We start from the raw sequence: 20,781 nt of genomic DNA on the forward strand, positions 1-20,781 counted from the left end.
CAGAGTTACTTTTCTCAAAGAATCACAGTACTTTTTCTTTTTATTGATGGGAAACTTTTATTTTCTTCATTTATTTTGTCAAACTGGCACCTAATTAAGTACTGTATTTGCCAACAATTGCAGCCTTAAATTCCTTTTTTTTGCCAGGTTAGTGGCATTAATCCTCTCTTGTGAGGAAGGAGGCCCCAAATAAGAGACCGTTTTTGTTTAGGAACATTGTCAACTTGCTAACCGAACACTCTGCCATGCCGAGGGGGTTTTAGTTGGGAATGTTAATAGGTAAGACCTCCTTCGATCTTTATCTAATTTATACATAAAAGTTCACAAAAGTTCTTTGAGCTAAAAACGTTCCTAGTCTCACTATCATGGGAAATGTTAATTTACTAGTTTGATACATCATTCATGTGTTTTTGTTGTTCTTTTTCTCGTTTGCCTTTGTCTTTATTTCATGTTTATCTTAGCCCACTTATGCCTCACATGGTGTCATTACCTTACGTTCTGATGTTTAATTTGAACGAATTCTTTTCTGACACGTCAAAAGTAAGAAATTAAGGAACACCCAAATATACAAAGAAAACAAGAAATTAAGTCTTTCTTTTTATTTCCGAAGAGAGATAGAAAGAAAAATGGGAGGGTGGCCAAGGAGGATTGACTGAAGGTGTTCCTCAAAGAGGATCATGTTCGGGATCGTCTCCGTACGTATGAAAATTTGACCTCATTTCTATTTAGTCAAATTCATTTTTAATATTAAAATATAAAAGTTCTTGTCCTCCCTTTGTTCCCGGGTCAAATCTCTTCGAGGGGCATTTGAGTCTTTTGTCAATAACTCGAACCCGTTCCGGTCCTTTGCTACGGCCGGTTCGTAATGGCCGGTCTAACGGCGTCTGTGGAATGGTCTTGTTGTTGTTGGGTTCCCCGACAGCGATATCTTCCACGGGGTTGCATAAGGTTTGCTCCGACTCTTCCAAAAGGGCGAAGAAACCACATAGTCGTCGTCGTCGTCGTCGAATGCCGCTGAGGCCGCCGGCGATCACTAGGGTTTCTCCTCCACTGATCTCCAGTCCTCCGCCATGGTTCCCAAAATTCCTCTCCTCCTTGTCGCCCTTGCCCTTCTCCTTGCTCCTCCTTACCTTTCTATCGCCGGTAAGTTCACCCCATCCCTTTCGGATTCTCTCGAAGGACATATCTCAAAACCTCCACCTTCGATTTCCTATACATTCTAGCTTCTTGATTTTCTATGATATTTCTTCATTTTGCAAGGAACATTTGCTGGCAAACGAGGCTTTTATAAATTGTTCTATCTTTTTTGTTACTTCTAGATGGCCTTAGGTGCTGTCTAAGGTGGATTGAGTTGTAGCCGGTGGAAACTTGCTGCAAAAGATTTGCAGTTTTAACTCTGCTTATAGGAATTATCTCTCCAGACTGTATCCGACGTAGTGCTTGTGAAACATAGACTTATTTTCTTTTTACTAAAATGATGCAGGAGCGACTGATGCTTTAGAGTCAGTTCCGGATCTTCAGAGAGCAATGTACCGGAACATCAAGAGTTATCCTTGTGTGAGGCTTCTGAATCTTTCTGGCGAAATTGGTTGTTCTAGTAAGTACACTTATTAATTTGTGTGTGCTTTAGAGAATATACTGTTGTATTTCAAAACTTCGTCCAAAGAAGCGCATGTTTTTGCAAAGCAAAACACCTTGTTATCATATGGAGATGTGGCCAATCTTTTGAATCTGGACTTTGCGATTCATATATCAGATCCTGGTCAGGAGAAAGTTATTGCACCCATTGTAAGGTTCAAGCATAGCAGTGATGAGTTGACTCGTCTGTCTGCTGTTTTTCTTCCCTTAGAGGAGTTGGAAGGTTTGTTCCTCAGGTATGATAAATTTCTACTTTCAACATATTCCTTTTTTGCATGTGCCGGTTAGACAAGTTATTTTGTCTTCCTATGTTTACTGCTTAGATACAATATCGATATTATGTCTGTGGTGACATGTTTCTTCATGATTAGTATTTGCTGTTGCTTTGTAAAAGCTATGATTCGTAGTGATGCCTTACCAAACTATTCAACTGAGGCTGAAAGTTGACATTGTCAGTCTCACAGAAGTTACCTGAAAAGCAAAAGATCATGGATGGAAACAAGAGAGAGATTTTGTCAGTCTCCATATTCCTATCCGATCATCTAAAAAGAATCTCCCATCTGGTAGTTTGTTAGTATAACGTGCACCTGACCCTTTGATTCCTTTAAGTTGGCTCTTAAATTTCAGTCGTGGTCACCAGCTAGGTCTTATTCTAGTTGTTGATTCCACTCTTCTTGAAGAGGTTTTGAATTCAAATCTTTATGGAGGTGGTTGTAAGTATTTTGTCCCTGGTAATATCTTTTGGTGTTTCCCATTCAATTACTTTCAAGAGAAGCACAAAATTGCATACATGTCCCTCAAAGTTAGAAACTTTTGTATTTGTCCATCTAAATTGAAGTTTAGCTGATGTCCCTGCAAAACTCTAAGACTTGTATAAATGCTAAATGATGTTGAGACTCCAAATAAGATTAATATCCTTAAAAAAATATTACCTATATTTCTACAAATAAGTAATTTTTGCAATTGCTCCTTAAATTTGATTCTCACTAGTAGTATTGAACATTGTTTTTGAATGCTAATGAGAATGACATATATGAAGGATTTAAATATTTAAAGTGATACCTATGCAAGGTCTAATAGTTTGGAGGGATATATATTTTATATGTTTTGTAGAGGCAAATACATTGTTTCCAAACTTTGAAAGGAAAGATATGTAATAACCCCTTTTACTTTTGGCTAAAACTAGCTGATTGTTCCCCTTATGCTTTTCTTTTACCGATTTGGGTTTGTTTATTGCAACTAGCTAAATCTTAATTAAGTGCTCATTATTGGTTGTCGTCAATTAGTATCCAAGTGAAAACCACATTGGCAATGACCTAGGCACAAATATATAGGATCAAGTATATTATATCATTACACTTCTTGGCACTTGTATCTTGGGACTATTATTTGGTATCCAAAGAAAATGATCCACTAAAAAGCATTGAGCATACCAGATTACGAGATGATGTTAATTGCTGAATATGTAAAGACGTGCAAATTCTGCAGAGTGGAAATATGCCTTGAAGGCTATCAATATCTTAGAGTCATTTATAGCCTTTTGATTTTTTTTGTCATGTGCAAATTACAAACTATAAACTACAAAGGTGTGGGTTAGTCATTCCATTAGGTTGGATTGTAACAAATGATATCAGAACCTAGTAATGGGTATGGTGAGCAGCCCAAGTAAAAAAAGGTCTACATGTGGAGGGGTTAGAGGCATATCACAACATGAAGCTATTACTGAACTAAGCCTCATGCGATAGAGTTTGATTTTAGATTATGTCTGACTTTTAATGAGGGTATCAAGCCCTTAAACGAGGGTACTGATAATTTATAGTTTAGTTGGACATTAGAAGTGGAAAAAGACTTAAATTGGTTTACAAAGACTCCATGAACGGACTATCGCTATCTTGAGCTTTGAGTCAATGGTTAGGCTCATTAAGTTATTAGGTCAGTTAGCCCATAACAGATCTACACATCTACGGAGAGACCAATTAAGCAACCAGTTTCCTTTCTGACCTTTGTAGGAACCTATTGGTAACATGTTTGAAAGAATGCTTATAGTTATCTGATTGTGTCCAAAAGCAGCTTATATGCCCAAAAGCAGGTAATACACATCTCAGATGTTCCATGCTTAGCATATTTCACAGTTACATTTTCCTTGAACGAGTGGAGACTCTGCTCCAAGGTAAGAGCTGATTTATTGATTTTTACCATTAATTGATAAAATTTCTCCCTCTTAGAATAGCAGCATCTACAAAAGAAATGGTTTTCATTCTCCTTCAAACTATTGCTGAAATCACATCTGGCCTGCTCTAGGAAGTATTATTTTAGTACTGTGTCTGGGTGTTCTCACATTGAAAAAGAAAGCCAGCCAACATGAAACGGTCTTGAGAAGTTGCAACTATGCCAGATCACCTTATACAACCAGCCCTTTGGATATTTAACCATTTTTTCCTGCCAAGAATTATTCACACTAAAATTAGCATAGTTCTTAGAACACCAGATGATTTCATCCTTCTGCACTCTGATTTGATGAGACTGAACCTTCTCTTAAAAATTGTAATCACAGTGGTCATGGCAAGTTGGAGAAACCATGTAGCATTATGTGCCAGATAAGCAATCTTTACATGCTCATTCATCTCTACTTCAGCAATAATGTTCTGACCATCTGTACATTGTATTAATCAGGATTTCCAAAGATATGGATTTTGCTCAAAAAGTTGCTGGTGTTTTGGTTGAATCAGATGGATACCCAAGCAAGTCACTAGATAACCATTCCTCTCTGTTTGACATATATTTTAAATGCAGTAGAGCTATGGCCTAATGTTAATTTCTCATACTAGTGTATGAATCTCACAAAGTGTCTTGGCTTACAGGGTTCTCACCAGCTGAAAAGTTTCCGCAAGCAGCTTTTGCACCATACAAAAATATTAACTATGAGTGGAATCTTGCTGTGAGTTACTTATGAGGCTCAATCATTATTACTTGTCTAATTAAAATCTGAGGATCTAATTTTTCCTTTTTGTTGGGCAAGGTCTTAATTGATAATGTCTGGTTGTGCAGGGTTCTGGCATTATGTCAAATCAGTATAACTTCCCTGTGTTTTTGCTCTCTCCAGAAACCAAGTCATTTGTTCAAGAGGTAGTTTGTTTATGTTTTGGCTATCAAATTCTTGTTCATATAGACTATCGAGGACAGCTATATCTTTATGCCATAATTGGAGAGCTTTGCTTGAGTGAGAAATTCCTGGATGGATGTATTATGATACTTGGATTCTTTAGCTTAAATGTTTTTTACATTATCAATGAACTGGAAAGTATTTTGCATGCTTCCATGTTTGGTTTTGCTTTCTCTAATATGCTTGTTGTATTCATGCAGTTGGCTGGTAAGAATGCTGGGGGCACTGATTTGTACCAAGTAATTGTTGCTGAATTTGATCTAGTCATGCAGGTTTGAGGCTTTTGCTTGCTCCTATATAACTATATTAGGTGCTTGGTAAAGTCAAAATGTTTTCCTGTTGGAACTGATGTTGGTTGTTTGCTTTGGAACTTCCTTTTGATTCAGACAACAAAATCACACACACATGATTCAGGATCTTGTCTCAAAGAGCAGACTTGTCTGCCGTTAGGTGGCTTCAGGTGAGTTTCCTGCTGAGCTCATCCTAGGTTCATATTTTTGGCACCCAGGTAATGCTTTTCTGTCTTGTGATGAGAACACACAACATTGTTTGCTAAAGGAATACGCTTTTTGGCCATTGTTTAGCAGCAATTATTGACACATTTTCCTCTTTGTGGAGTAACTGTTGACTGTGATGCTAAATGATGTTTGGCATCCACTATATAAATTACCAGGCATTACTATCTGCCTACCTACATTATGGATGTAGGTGTGCAAATGGCAGACTCTATGCCCCTTCAATAGGATACCAGTCTTTGACAAATAAAACTCACCAAATGATGAATTGCTTTTAGGAATTACTACTTTTTGGTTTTAAATCTATTTAGCAAACATGACCGAATGTGTACTTATAATATGTGCTAGGTAATTGTTGTTAGTGGATATGAAACTAGGAATTAAAGGTTTTTTCTTGTGAACCTATCAATTTGTTATAGTGGTAGTATCTTAGTATCTTGATATAGTGCATACAGTATGTCGTTAAAACTCTTGGAACAAGAATCTTCGTCTTGCTTAGCATATTATAGGGTTGTTCATGAAGGATCACTTACCAGCCACAATACCAAGTAGTAATCATTTTGCAATGTTTCTTCTTGTATCATCTTATTTACTATTTATTAAATGTGGTACTCCCATGAGGATCCATTGGTATTGTTTGTGTTATCGAATGATTTAAGAGAACATATATTTGATCCATACATATCATCAAAGATTTGTCCATATTTGGTCAATTTGTTGGTCTTATGATTATATTTCAGTTTCAACCACCTATAACCAATGTTGTCAAAGGTGCTAGGCAGTAAAAGGTGCTAAGGTATTATGTTGTCTTAGATGTTAGGTGCTAGGTGTTCGCTTGAGAGAAATGAGGCATCCACCAATATAAAAATTATAAAAAATATAATTAAGGAGTGACAATCACTACAATACAAATTAGACAATACATGAGTTTCATATCATTTCATATCCAAAAATATCACTATTAAAACATTGAATTACATTCATTTAACCATCTATAAAGCATTAAGGTACTACATTATCCAAATCTAACAACAAAGTTAACATGATAGAAGAAGATTAACATAGAAAGTCCACAAACTTCATCAAGAAAGTTAATGATCATCAAAGTCTACTTTATTTTGAGGGCAGCAACTCTGTTGGGGAGGAGAGAGAGTGTGGGAGCTCGGAGGCGACAATTCTGTTAGGGCGAAGTTGATAGCAGAGTGAGGAGGTTAGTGGCTGGCTGATAGCATCACAGGGCTGACTGGAGGAATGGGAGGTGGAGGAGCGGGGGAGGGGACAAATTACAAGGCTCGAGGGAAGAAGTAGAGATAAGGGTTCAGGCGTCACAACACTAATGGGGAGAAGCAAAATGGTAAGGGGAGCTTGAGGTGGTAGCTTTATTGAGCAGAAGCATATAGCGGAGGGAGGAGGTTAGTTGTGGGCTAATACACCACTAATACCATAATTACCACCGGGAGGAAGGGGCAGGAGGTGGAGGAGGGGACAAAGTAGTGGGGGTGTGAGGGCTGGCATCGTCGAGATAAGGAAAGGGAGGGAGAGAGTAAAAAGGAGAAGGTATATCTGTTCGCAAGAGGGAAGGCATTGCCAAAGGGTCACCTTATGCATGAACATTGTTCTTTTGTCGCCTTACATGCTAGGAAGAGGAGATCTGGTTGCCTGTCATCACCTTACGTGCTTAGAAGATCTGATCGCGTTGCATGCACATGCCCAGGGAAGATGAGGATGAGGTTAGGGGGAGAGGGTTAGGCCATGTACCATGAGCATGCCTCGAACACAAACCCTAACTTGGTTCAATCAATATTAGGCTCTCACTTGATCTGCTCAGTGATTGGACTTAGGCATGTCCTTGGGCTTAGGAGCGCGCTTGAATCGTGTCTGGGTTCATGCGTGTTCCTAGACCATGCTTGATTAAAAACACCTGCCATGACTTAGATCATCGAGGCGCTCAGACCTGAGCACCTAGGCACGCCCGAATAGTCGTTGACATCATTGGCTATAGCCGATCAAACTAGCTGGAGTTGGCCAATTTGACCAATTTCAATCAATTTAATAGCCTTAAAAGAAGCATGAGACAATGAGCTAAAGGAGGGAAAGGAGTAGAAGAGGAAAACAAAGATAGATGAAAGACAAAACATGTACTTGTGACCGAATGTGCGATATAGTAGGAAATTCTATTGATACATTACTTGCTATTTTCGACTTCTATTGTATTTGTTGTTTTCCATCATTGTCACATTGTTTGCTATCTACCATGTACGATAGGAAAGAAGAACAAGAGGAAGGATAAGATAAAAGTTAGCTCTTAACCTCTTAAAGAAACAAGGATGCTTTCACAAAAAAGGGAAGATATGATGGGATTTATTATCTGATCTCAACTTTTATGTGTTTTCTGTTCAGATTTTAAATATTTTTCATTTATGATCAGGGAAATCTTGGGTCATAGTATGACTATTTCTAAAACGTTTTAAGTAGATAATCTTTGGATCTTTTGTTTAAAAATGCATATACTATTTGTTTATGACAATAATATGTTTGTTTGATACGATGAATACATTTGTAATAAATAAAAGATAGTTAATTTTTATAGAGTCATTTCTTCATTATTTTTCATGTTTTCATCTATAATATTTCAGTTTTATTTATTTGTTTTGAAAAGTTATATATATGATGAAATGCAAACCTAGAAGTCTTTTAACGAATAATACTTTTTTGTTCTCACATTTTTGTAATTTTTTTATCATGTACTGCCATTTTTTATAATATACATATGTATATTATTTTAAACTTATTTTCTGGGTCAATCGTGATAATTGATCTTGTTGATCCCGAATATATCATTCATTAATCGCCGGTATCTTGTGAACTATGATCCTTGTCATATAGTTAGATTACTTTATAGTTTATCAGATGTTTAATGTGTTTTTTTCCCACCTTTGAGTCTGATAGTTCTTCCTGTAGCCAACCGTTAATACCTTATGTTTTTGTCTAAGGGAATTTTGGGATTGCCTCTGTGTTGTGTCACTTGAGCGAAACCAAATTAGTCAAATTTACTATTCTTATAGGTTCACTTGGATATTATTTGTGTTGCCATATAATTTACCACTAATTTTGAAATTTGATCAAAGATTGACAAATGGTATTAAAATGCTGATGAATCTGTGGTAGGGGTTTCCCAAGTTGGGTTTATGCTCCATAATTACCCCATATTGGTGGATAAGTTCAGAGTTATGAGGTGTGTTCTGGTTAATAAATTTATATGTAAATATACTATTCTTTGTGGTGTTTGGGTTTGTAGCAAAGGTAGGATGGTCACATGTATGCACAATGTTCTGCCAAACATAGAAAGCATTGTGCAATCATTGCACAATATTCTGACTTTAGGTCTGTCTTGATTTCTTGACGTGTTATTTTGTTGAATATTATGGACAATAAAATTCTTTGTTTTAGTGTGACAATGATTCTTCTGCCTTTTGTAATGTTAATTATATTATTTTCTCATCAATTATACACTTCAATAGATTCTTCAAGTATGTAGTGTCTGCTCTCTATGTGTCTTAAACTTCATCTGTAATCATAGAAGAAAAACAACACTTTGGCACCTGCTTTTCTAGTACTTTACTTTTGATTGTCAAATTATGAAGTCCTAGTGAATTTCATCCATTCTTCAGCATAAGGTGCTGAGATGAGCTTGAGATTGTCAAATTATGATTGTAAATACAAATAAATGGAATAGTGATAAACCATAATGTCTTATACAGTGATTTAAAAAGTACTACGCGTCAAAAGGCGCCAAAGTCCTAAAACGCCCAAGGTGCTAGGCGCTTGTCTGAACGAAATGAGATGCTCTAAAATAATAAAATATAAAAATATATAATATATTTAAAAACATAACTATTTAAATAAAAATATGATATTAAATTAAAAATATACTGTTAGTATATTACTTAAGTTAGAGGGGGAGAAAAAATTCTCTGAAATATTAAAATATAAAAAATATATAATATAATTAAAAAATATAATTATTTAAATAAAAATATGATATTAAATTAAAAATATACTGTTAATAGTATATTACTTAAAGTTAGAGGGGGGAGAAAAAAATGTTAACAGTAATAGAGGGAGATAGTAGCAATGACAGAGGATTAGCTTAAGATAGTAGACGCAGCACTGCGAATGACAGCAGCAGCGGTGGCGAAAGTTGTGGACGGCATCGGTGGAAGCTGTGTACGGTAGCAGCGGTAGCGAGGGAAGCTACGGACAGTCGCAGTGATATCGACGAAAGCTGCAGACAATAGTAGCAGCAATAGCGGAAGCTGTGGATAGCAGCGGCAAAAGAACTTGCGATCCTCTTCCTCGACAGCGGAAGGAAGCGATAGCAGAAGGAAGCTATGAGGGTCGTCGGATTCGTCCATTGACAACAAAGAAAGGCTCGGTCCGCTGTGTCTGCAGCGGAGGCAGCGACAGAAAGCATCGACGGCGGAGGCAGAAGCAGCTCTAGGGTTCCTCGGGGTTGCGCGGGCATGAAGCGTGGCTTTTGAGGTAAGAAACTATGAACCGAACCAGACTTAAATCGGTTCGGTTCGCTTAATTGAACTAGGCGCTCGCCCGAAACACCTAACGCATGGGTTCGAGCGAGCGCCTAGGTGGCGCCTCATTGAAGCGTGCTGCCTGATCTACACACGAGGCGCTCGGGAACTCGCCTCACCCGAGTGTTTAGGCGAGCGCTTGAGCGCCTATTTAAATCACTGGTCTCATAAGATGCTGAGCTAGGGATTGGGTTCTGATATTTAGTTTGTCTACTAAATTGGACATAATTCTGGCTGACTACATGTCCTAATTTGCCAAATAACTTTATATATGTGAATTAAAGTAGTGAAATGGAGTTACTTGTATATGGTTTTCTTGCTTATACTCTACTTTGGTTTTATTTCTGCTTTTTTTTTTGTACTAATCGCTCATAAGAATTGCTTTTTCTTAATTTATAAAAATATGATGGATGATTCTGTCTTCTGAAGGACAGTGTATGGTCTTCTCTACCACCGATCAACATCTCATCCGAAAAGCCATCTAAATCTATTATAATGGCAGTGGCATCTCAAGACTCTGCATCGTTTTTTCGTGACCGAAGTCTTGGTGCCGAATCTCCGATCTCTGTAAGTTAGTAGCTTTGGCCTTGCTTCCACAATTGGTCAATGGAGCATTATTATTTTTATCTTCTAATTAACATTTTTGCTAATTGTAACATTCATTGATATAATTGATAGCTATTCTTTCGTTATGCTTAGGGTTTGATTGCATTGCTGGCTGCAGTTGATGCCCTTTCCCATGTAGACGATCTAAATGAGCTTAAGAAACAGGTAGCTTTTATGTTTTCCATCATTTACTGTCCATCTGCATCTTCCTCCCTCTTGATTGTTGGGGTTCTCGACATATTTGATACAAAAATAAATTTTGTTCTATTATATTTATGTTTTGGCATAATGTATATTTTATGTCACACATTCAATTTACTACATGTAATTTTTGGAATTATGAAGGCTAATTAAAATATAACAATCATTTAAACGAATTTGGATCCATGGAAAAACTTTATCTTGAATGATGGCGAGCCCCTCAAATTTGCGCTAGTTTCTGGGAGCAACCCTTATAAAATTTTTTTCAAAAAAAACTAATAGTCTTTTTCCACAATAGGGGTTTATATAAAACTCCAGCTTTAGTTATTATTACATAATAACTATTTTCAATGAGTTACCTTATGTGATAAGCATTACTTCTTCCTGGTTTTGCATTATGGTTATGCAAACTGAGAAACATGTTGGCCTTTTTAAAAATGACTGGTCTTCAATGGGGCGATTTTTTTGAATTAAAGTTATGTTTATTTTAACTCCGTTTGTTTAATATAATATGCAATTTACTTCTGAGTACCATGCCATTACCAAAATATGTAGTATGTGTTTTAAATTGTGACACTTGGTCAATTTCTGCCACTCTATCACATTGAAGTGTGCATTGCTATATAATGAAATGAAGGTCCCAGTAGATATGTGTGCTGTATTCATTAGTTGAAATGGTTAACATTAGCCGCTTTGGTATTGTATCAAGTGTTAAACTTATACGTGCATTTTTGCTTTCACCTATATGTGCTGTGCTCATGAATCAGTGGATCATGTACTCAGCAAACTCCCTGCTGTATGGAGCCCGTCCTCACATGTGCTGTCATCTATGCCTCTGTGCCCTTATATGCATCAAAGTGAAAGTCAACCGATTTAGGTCGAAGTCAGCACTTTAAGAATGAAAGTAAAATTGAAGTAAATTTTTTATTGTACAATACCTAAATAGGCACCAAAGTGATGAATACATAGACCTAACTGAATTGCAGCTGCCTTAAAAGATGAATGTATGGGGGTTTACACAATTGTAGAACCAGTCACAAAAGGCTGATCTGCACAATATTTTTGACCTGTAGTAAATTTCAGATTTGATCAACACAATATATGGGGGTTTTCTGTATACTTTGATATAGTTTGTGGCTACTTCTTGGGAGAACTTTTTCTTTTCTTAAATGCTGATCTTTTGATAACATTCGTGTTTAGTGTCATCTGTACAACATCTTTAAAAATACTTGTGATTGTTTAACATGACATGTGTTGTCATATTGAACACCAGAGGTCAAGATTATCAACCTACAATATTATATATTTAGATTATTTGTTGTTATCTTATTTATGCTTATGATGCCCTGCTTTTAAAAAAAATTAACATAATGATATACATATGTTTTGTTGCATATTCTGTAGTATTGTAATCCATGCTTCATAGATAGTAGGTAAAAATAAAACCATTCTTACCTTGTGTCTCAAAAGTGTGCTGTGAAGATGTTGCAATCATATTTATTTGTTAAGTTTGTCGAATTCTTCTGAGGGTAACTGCTGTATTATTGTTTGATATTCAGTCTTATCTTTTTGCATTTACCTGCAGCTTGTTTTCGTAGTTTTCACTGGGGAAGCATGGGGATATCTTGGTAGCAGGAAATTTCTACAAGAATTAGATTTGGGTACAGATGCTGTCAATGGCCTCAACAACACGGTGATTGAACAGGTAGTGTTGTTTGTATGAACTTGATGCTAGAAGTGTTCTGTATATATATATATATATATATATATATATATAATATAATATAATATAATATAATATAAGCACTGAAAAGGATTTAAATACAGGTATGTATATAATACTTTTCTATTGGCAGACTTCTATAGTGTATGGGTATTGCATTAGTACAGTCAGTCTATTGTATAATGATAATGGATCTGACCAGTAAATACCACTTGGTATGGTCGGTCCAGTTCAATAATTGAAAACTTGCCCTGTATAATTTACCAATAGTTTTATATTGTTCTCAATATAAGTTTTATAATGATAATGGATCTGACCAGTAAATACCACTTGGTATGGTCGGTCCAGTTCAATAATTGAAAACTTGCCCTGTATAATATACAAATAGTTTTATATTGTTCTCAATATAAGTTTTATATTGAGAAGAAAAGAACTGTTAGTATCTATAATTAAAGTTTTATATTGTTCTCATTCTTCTATAGTAAATGCTTGGCTTTTGTGAGATACCTTGAACACCACATTGAGAGTCCTGCTGTACTTATTATCCACTGTGATTATTACAAACTAATAAGATTCAGAAACTTGGATTCCATCTTTATTCAACAGTTAACCTGTAGATACTCTAGGCACTTGCGGAGGATAACTGTATTTTACTATAAGCTATTTTGACATTTAGAACACTTACTACCACTGATTGTTGTAGCATGAATGAATGTCCTGGTATGATTACTAAAGTAATTATTAATGGTCTGTAGTTTGCCCTTAAATTCACAAGCTTCATATCTTCCATATAATTGCGTATGAAGTTATGTTCTTCAATTATGGTTAGGTATTGGAGATCGGATCTGTTGGGAAAGGCTTAGATCAAGCTACCAGGGCCACAACCTTCTATGCACATGCAAGAGGGGTATGCTTCTGAGATCGACTAGTTTTCTTCTGCATGGTGTCATATGGCTACCATATCATTTTTATTTCTTTAGACATAAATGATGTGTTCTTTTATATGTACAGCTGCATCTTTTTTGCTTGGAATCTTCGATCTTGACCTTTGAACTATGGAATTAAATTTCGTGGCACACTGCCTGTTGTGGCAGGTGCATATCTGTCTGATGAGTTCTCAGGTTGTGGACTGCCTTCTTCTAGTAGTTCTGCTTATGCCTCAGTTAGGCCAAAAGCCATACTAAACTGGTCTGCTATGAACCCAGTTTGATCTGGCTATCCATGCAGTTTATTCTTTATAAATCAGTCTGATCTTGGACAAGTCAAACTAAACTTGCCTTATGGCTTTGTGGCGACTATATCATCATGAAATCAAGTGTTTACAGAAGGCATGATCTAAACAGGAAAAATAATTAACAGATTGTCTATTGTCTTGATGAATTTGAAGTTCCACAGCATAAGATAAGAAAAAGAAACACACACATGTTATATATTTTGATGGAAGCAGATCGTTACAAAACCTAGTTTTTTAGCTGAAAACTTTCTCATGGTGACAATTTTAGTGTCAACGTTTTCATTGTAACCAAGCTATGATTAATCATGTGATTAATCATTTGTTGCATGATTTTCACTGATTATTCATGGATGTGCCATCTTAATTTTTTCTTGTATTATACACAATGCAACTTGTTTAAAACCACTGAATAAAAGTTTATTTGTTTCTTTAATTGTTGGACTGTTTCCCTAGACAATTTCTCCTTGAAATAGCCTTCTCCATCATAATTTTTTTTGCTAAAGCAAAATGGTGTATAGCTGATGGAAACGAGTACAAAAATCAACCTTCATATCAGAATGAACAAGCAAAAGAAACTGAGGGGGCCAGTCCCATCTCTCTATCCCTGTGAGCATGATTAGCCAACTAGTTGGTGAATCGATTCCCCTCCCTAGATACATGATCAAGAACATAGCTATCAAAATATTTTAATAGAAAAAGCATGTCTGTGGTTACAGCCATCAAATGCCAAGGAATGGTATTCAAAGAGAGAAGCATGTGTAATAGGCTTTGGGAGTCAGCTTTATGATGGATGCATTTGATTCCTTCCTGTGAGGCTGCCGAGAGACCTTTGACAGCCATAGCTTCACAGAGCAAGATATCTTTTTCAAACGCATCTGCAATCAGCCAAGATAGGATTACCAGAATCATTTCTAATGACAAATCCAAATCCTCCAAGATTTATGTCATTGACAGATCCATCACATTTTAATTTAAACCATCAGAAAAACAACACTTGTCATTAGCCAACACAACAGCTATAATTTTGTGCAACATGCTTAGTAGATCTACTCAAATGATCGAAGGGGGACTCATTTCTAGTCCTCCCATGCTACCAATGCTCAGTAGTAATGCCAGCCCTAGTGTTCCTACCAGCAGTCCATCTTACATTTTGTTCAACATATCAGTGATTTAAAAAGCATTAGGCGCCAAGGTCTAAAAACGCCCGATGCGCTAGGCGCTCGCCCGAGCGAAGCGAGGTGCTAAAATATAAAAATATATAATATAATTAATCAATATAATTATTTAAAATTTTAAATAAAAATATGCTATTAAATTAAGAAAATCTAAGATATAAAATCAAAATAATATATTATTAATCTAATAAATATAAATACTATTATTAGTATACTGTTAACAGTATACAGAAGGAGAAGAAGGAAGAGGAGTGTAAGGGGGTGCTGACTGAGAAAAGAGGAAGCGACAGCGGCAACGGCGAGCGACGACAGTGACAGCGGCGAGTAGTGACAGCGGCAGCGGCAACGAGCAGGGTTAGGGTTGGGTAGCGACAGCTGATATCGGTGCTTTAGTTGTTTCAATTGAACCAACTAAAGCACCGGAGATCGAACCAAACCTAAAACACTGGTTCGGTCGCTTGGTTTAACCCAGGCGCTCGCCCGAAGCGCTCAGCGCCTAGGCTCGGGCGAGCGCCCAAGCGGCGCCTCTTTGAAGCGCGTTGCCTAGAAGTGAAGAGAGGCGCTCGGGCGACGAGCGCCCGAGTGCCTTTTTAAATCACTGCAACATATAGAACAATGATCAACTCTTGGTCACATGCTTGAAGAAAATTTGCACCTGTTTTATCTAAATTATCCGACATAGCATTGTACAAGGGAAATCCCTGATGCCATAGAAAGGCAACCGCTTTAAGACATAAATATTATGGGTTCAAGTTACAGAAAAGCCTCTTTGCTTGGTGGTAGCCTTGTGCATTGATCTACCCATTTTTATTGAACATGGTTTTGTCCAAGATTTCAAATCTTGATTGTATCAGTTGGTATGGGTTGGAATTTACTGATTCAATGAGGTATCGGTATCAAAATATATTGCTCGATACCAATACAATGTTACTTTTCTGTAGTTATTTTTATTCAGTGATATCATACCCATCTACATGGTATACTGGTATCATACCCATCTAGTAAATTACCAAAAGCGTTACCAGGCTGTTATCCACATTATAACACTCCAGTTTTTCAGATACTGGTCGGCTCAATACATATTGGTTGGTATTTATCTGACTGACCGAGGACTGGTTTGGGCTGGTCATATAAGTTTGTCCTGGTTCGTATTTGTTTTTTTAGTTTTTCAATGATGCTGGATAGTACAAGCCAGTGTATCACTCAGTTTTCCAATACCAGTTCTATCCATTGTCTAAATCAGTATCAGACTGAGATCTATATCCTTGTAACCATCCAGAAGTTCAAATGGTAATTTCATTTTTAATAGGTAAGTACATATTTTATGAATTACAAAAGGTTATGAAGTGACATCCAAATGTACAAAATTTGGCTAATTTAAATAACAAGGCTAAGTTTTGTGCGGGAGTCCTACTTTAGCTTAATCATATAAGCAACGTCAAAGATCCTGGATGCTCTTTTTAGTCGAATTAGGCTTTTGCTATACAGTTGTGAGTCCTGAATTTTATTTTAATTAATCACAAGTTGTCATCTTTAATCATACAATTTATGCCAGGTCAAAGCTTTAATTCTTCTTTCCAATAAGTTATTTGTGATTCTGTAGGATTCATCTGTTACAAAAGATATGCTGACGGCCTTACAAAGTGCTAGTGATTCGCTTGGTTCAGACAATGTCAAAATCAAAGCTGCAGATGTATCAAATCCTGGTATTCCACCATCTTCACTGATGACATTTCTGAGAAAGGTTGGTAAATATAATTGTTTGGCCAAGTATTTTGCAATGAGAAGTATCCTCCAAGTTTTAAGCCTTTAGGCTGACCCAGGGTATACATGATGGTAACATTGCTGTATTTGCAGCTTGTTATATTCCTTTATATCTTAGCATGCAGAATGCAAATTAATCTCTGTGGACACTGGACAGTACAACTCACTATTAGATTATTTCACCCTGTTCATAGTCTCATTGGCACTGTCTTTTAAGTAAATAGTAACCAACTGAATCTCTTTTACATGTTCTGTCCACACCATCCATTGATAATTTTTATATTAGTCTGGAAAATGCAAACTAATCTTTGTTAACAGTTACAACCCACTATTAGAAATTTTCACCCTGTTCCTATTCTCATTTGCATTTTATTTGTCTTCTAAGAAAGTAGCAGCTGACTGAATTTCTTTGCTGTTCTACCTGTACCTGCTACTTGATAGATTCATTTTCCAGTCAGGACTTTAATTAAATAACTGCTATATGGTTATTTCACCAAATGCTAGATCCTTATAATTTCTGAAACTTGAGAAAAACTTATCAGTAAAGAAAGTTCTCTGTGATAGAATATCACCACTACGCTTTCTAAGACTGATTTTCATGTTCATCTTATTTTCTTGGAATTTTCATGTTCATTTGATTTATTGTAGAACTTGTCAAATAATTCTTGACAAATACTTATTGTAGGGTATTTTCATGATCATTTGATTGACTTCGAATTACCACTATTCTGCCTGAGACTAGTTTTTTTTTCTTTGGTATTCAATTGCGAGAGTTACCAATCACTTATTTTACTTTCAGGAGTTAATATCATTTTGAGTTTCTTTACTGAAGTACAGATGAATTCATAAAGCAACATAATTATCTCAATGCCTGTTCTTGTAAGAGATGAAACATAAATGTTTCAGCATCTTCACCTTACAGTGATTGTATGGATATCATTTTTTAGGCTGTACAGTGGAAGTACAAAAAAGTATAAAGCAAGGATTATAATTTTGAATAATATCATCCATACCGGATGGTACCGTACCGGTCCGTCAGCAGACCGATACACGGACCGTCCACTACCGAGCAGTATTATATATATAATATATATATTATAATATTATATATATATATACATATATATATAATATAAATATGCGACATCGCCTCTTTCTCCCCAGCGGAAAAAGGTGACGTCATGTCGCCTCGGCTACATTGCCTAAATTTTTTTTTATTATATATATATATACCGAATGGTATACCGTTCGGTATACAGTACCATACTGTAACATACCGAGCGAATGTCAAAACTCCGGTACGGTACGATATTTCAATCCTTGGTATAAAGTACTCATCCCAAAAAGATATTTTAATATTTAGTAATCCTTAGTTCGATGCACATGTTAGACTGCATTCGATAAATGTGTTTTGATTTTAGGAATTATAAATATAGCATATCATGGCCAACGGCAGTAAGAACTGTACCTTTTTTCTTTCTTTTTTCCCATAGTTTCTGAATATCCAGTCATGTGCTTGACAGTTCCAAGGCTTAACTGCTCATGATGAATTTATGTATCTAAGCTGCTAGATGTCCACCAAATATCTTGCTTTAATTATAACTGTAACCTCTCCATGTGAAGCTGATTATAACATGTCAATTGTGATATTTTTGTTTACTTCTTTGCAGAATTCTTCGGCGGCCGGAATTGTTCTGGAGGACTTTGATTCATCTTTCACCAACAAATTTTACCATAGTCATTTGGATAGTCCTTGTATGTCTCACTAGTTTATAATTTACGACTTCTTTTCAAATCTGTTATTTACAGATCAAGTTTATGATTTCTATGCAGCAAATATCAACTCTTCCTCAATTGCAGCTGCTGCTGCATTGGTTGCCCGGACTTTATATATTCTTGCAAGTGGTGATTTGACAGTAAATCTCATGACACTTAACTCTATAAAAGTTAATGTGTCCTTGGTTGAAGAGTTGGTAGGATGCCTACTGAGTTGTGAACCAGGTTTTTCATGCAGCATTGTCAGGAACTTCATTTCACCGAGCAATACCTGCCCAAGTCATTATGTTGGGGTGTTCCTTGATTCGCCTGATACACGATACCCTGAATATGCTGATGATACATCCCGATTTGTCTGGAACTTTCTGGCTGATAAAACCTCTGCTCTAAAGGGCAGCACAAGTTCCTGCACTGGCAAGTGCAATAGCATAGATCAAGTTTGTATCGGAGCAGAAATTGAGGGCAAAGGCAGATGTGTAATATCTACAACCAGGTATTTGCTCTTTCTCTTGCTATAAAGCTTTGAATTTGCCACAGAATTTTCTATAGCTACTGTAATATAATGATTGATGTCACTGATGCAAATGATCATCACATTATGACATATGTTGGTTGAAGACTTTCATTAAGGAATACAAGTTACTAATTGAACTGGTTTACTTTTTAACTATGTGAAAATGATAAATGAAGCACTTTTAAACTGTCAAGTACGCATTAGTGAGACTCATTTGGAACTCTTACCTTATGAGCCTTATATTTCTTTCTAAATTACTAATATGATGATGGGGTTTCTTTTTGTGCAAGTTTATTTGTCTTGTTGAGCCACCATGGGTAGACCTTGTTGTAGGCGAAGCTTTTGTGCCCATAAGCTTTCTAGTTATTTTGCATCTGTTAGAAGTCATTAGCTTTATCATACATTGTTCCTCAAATCTCTAGTTGATTTGATGGAGCTCAATGTCTCTTTTTCTACTGTTTTAAAACTTGCTGTTTCTTGATACATTCTCTTATTAAAGTTCATGCGGCTATGTAGGTATGTTCCTGCTTATTCCACCCGACTCAAAATTGAAGACAATGTATGGCATGTAATTCCTGCAAGTACTTTGGATCCTATGGGATCTGTGGATCCTGTATGGACAGAAAGCTTTTGGAATACCATTGGCCTTCGAGTTTACATGGTGCAGAGTGGAACTTATGACCGGCTCATCCTTGTTGGTGGAGTAGGTGTGACAGTTGCCTCTTATATTGTAACAATAGTGACCAAATCTTTTCTTGCAAAGGCTGTGAAAAATGATTGATATTTTTTGGTAGATCTAACCGAGTTGGGTTGCATACGGATGCCCCCAGAATCACACTCCAGGGACTTGGACTTGTTATATCTAGAAATCACCTTATACTTGTTACAAGAAGAGACTGTCCTGGAACTTTTTATTATTTTTTGTTCTGGTTTACACATTAGAGGAGCATCTCAAGTGTACCCCTATATTTTTCTTGTCATTTTTATCAGTCAATATGGGGGTTGGAAGTACCACCATCCCTAATAGAAGTTAATTTGAAGTTCAAAGGCAACCAGCGATAATAGCGTCATGGCTGTTGTGTTTCCTACTGCTGCCATGGCTGTATATTTGGTTTGAAAAGGTAGAACCATCTTGTTTCTTCTTTCTGGGCAAACTATTTGTATTTTCTGAATCTAATTGACTGTATATTTCCGGATCCTATGTAGCTGAAAATTTTTCAAATGACAGCAGAATTTTGATATCCCAACTTGTTTCACTAATATATTATGTCATCATGAACTTTTGATATCTCAACTTGTTTCACTAATATATTCTCCCTGCGCATAAGTAGGTGTTGTACGCATATATTCATTCTGTAACATCATTGGTCATTTAACCTTTGTTGGTTGGTTTAGTGTAAATCCTAATCTCAATTGTTATATATATAGGTCATCTTCCATGATAGCCAAAAAGAAAAGAAAGAAAGAAAGAAATGATGGTTGTTGGAGATCAAAGTTCTTTTTCCTAGTCTCCATCACATTTTAGGTCACCTTACGATCTATCTATCTTCTTCCTTTGGTACAGGCAGTTGTTTCCAAGCCTCAATCAAGCGAATCACCCTAATATTTTTTGGCCTTTTTTTTTCAAAGCAGAAAATGAAGTATCTGATGGAACTTTTACCTTTTCTGAAAAATAATGATAAATTTTCAGTAGCTTAAAGAACTCATTAAGTTAAAGCCTCTCCAACATGATTTTGAATTGGACTCGAATTTCCAACCCATCGTCTATCCACTAATAATACATTCATTAATCACTAGAAAGACGATCATATTTATGTGCCATTACTACCCCAAAAAAAAAAAAGAAGGGAAAATAGCACAATAGTTCATTTATTAAGGCAAAC

The 20,781-nt window shown here is 36.2% G+C and overlaps 1 protein-coding gene across 1 annotated transcript; it reads left to right on the forward strand.

The window, feature by feature from the left end:
• Window positions 1–917: 917 nt before the first annotated feature.
• LOC135649939 (nicastrin-like) lies at window positions 918–20,139 on the forward strand. Its single transcript, XM_065168921.1, has 16 exons — window positions 918–1,143; window positions 1,484–1,597; window positions 1,757–1,874; window positions 4,312–4,389; window positions 4,498–4,576; window positions 4,687–4,764; window positions 5,002–5,073; window positions 5,188–5,261; window positions 10,340–10,472; window positions 10,605–10,676; window positions 12,298–12,417; window positions 13,265–13,342; window positions 16,448–16,588; window positions 18,279–18,363; window positions 18,442–18,877; window positions 19,415–20,139. Exons 1-16 carry the CDS (start codon window positions 1,071–1,073, stop codon window positions 19,677–19,679), a joined length of 2,016 nt encoding a protein of 671 aa, XP_065024993.1. The 5' UTR covers window positions 918–1,070; the 3' UTR covers window positions 19,680–20,139.
• Window positions 20,140–20,781: the final 642 nt, after the last annotated feature.

Source organism: Musa acuminata, chromosome BXJ3-9, assembly GCF_036884655.1.
Source record: "Musa acuminata AAA Group cultivar baxijiao chromosome BXJ3-9, Cavendish_Baxijiao_AAA, whole genome shotgun sequence".
NCBI classification, from domain to species: domain Eukaryota; kingdom Viridiplantae; phylum Streptophyta; class Magnoliopsida; order Zingiberales; family Musaceae; genus Musa; species Musa acuminata.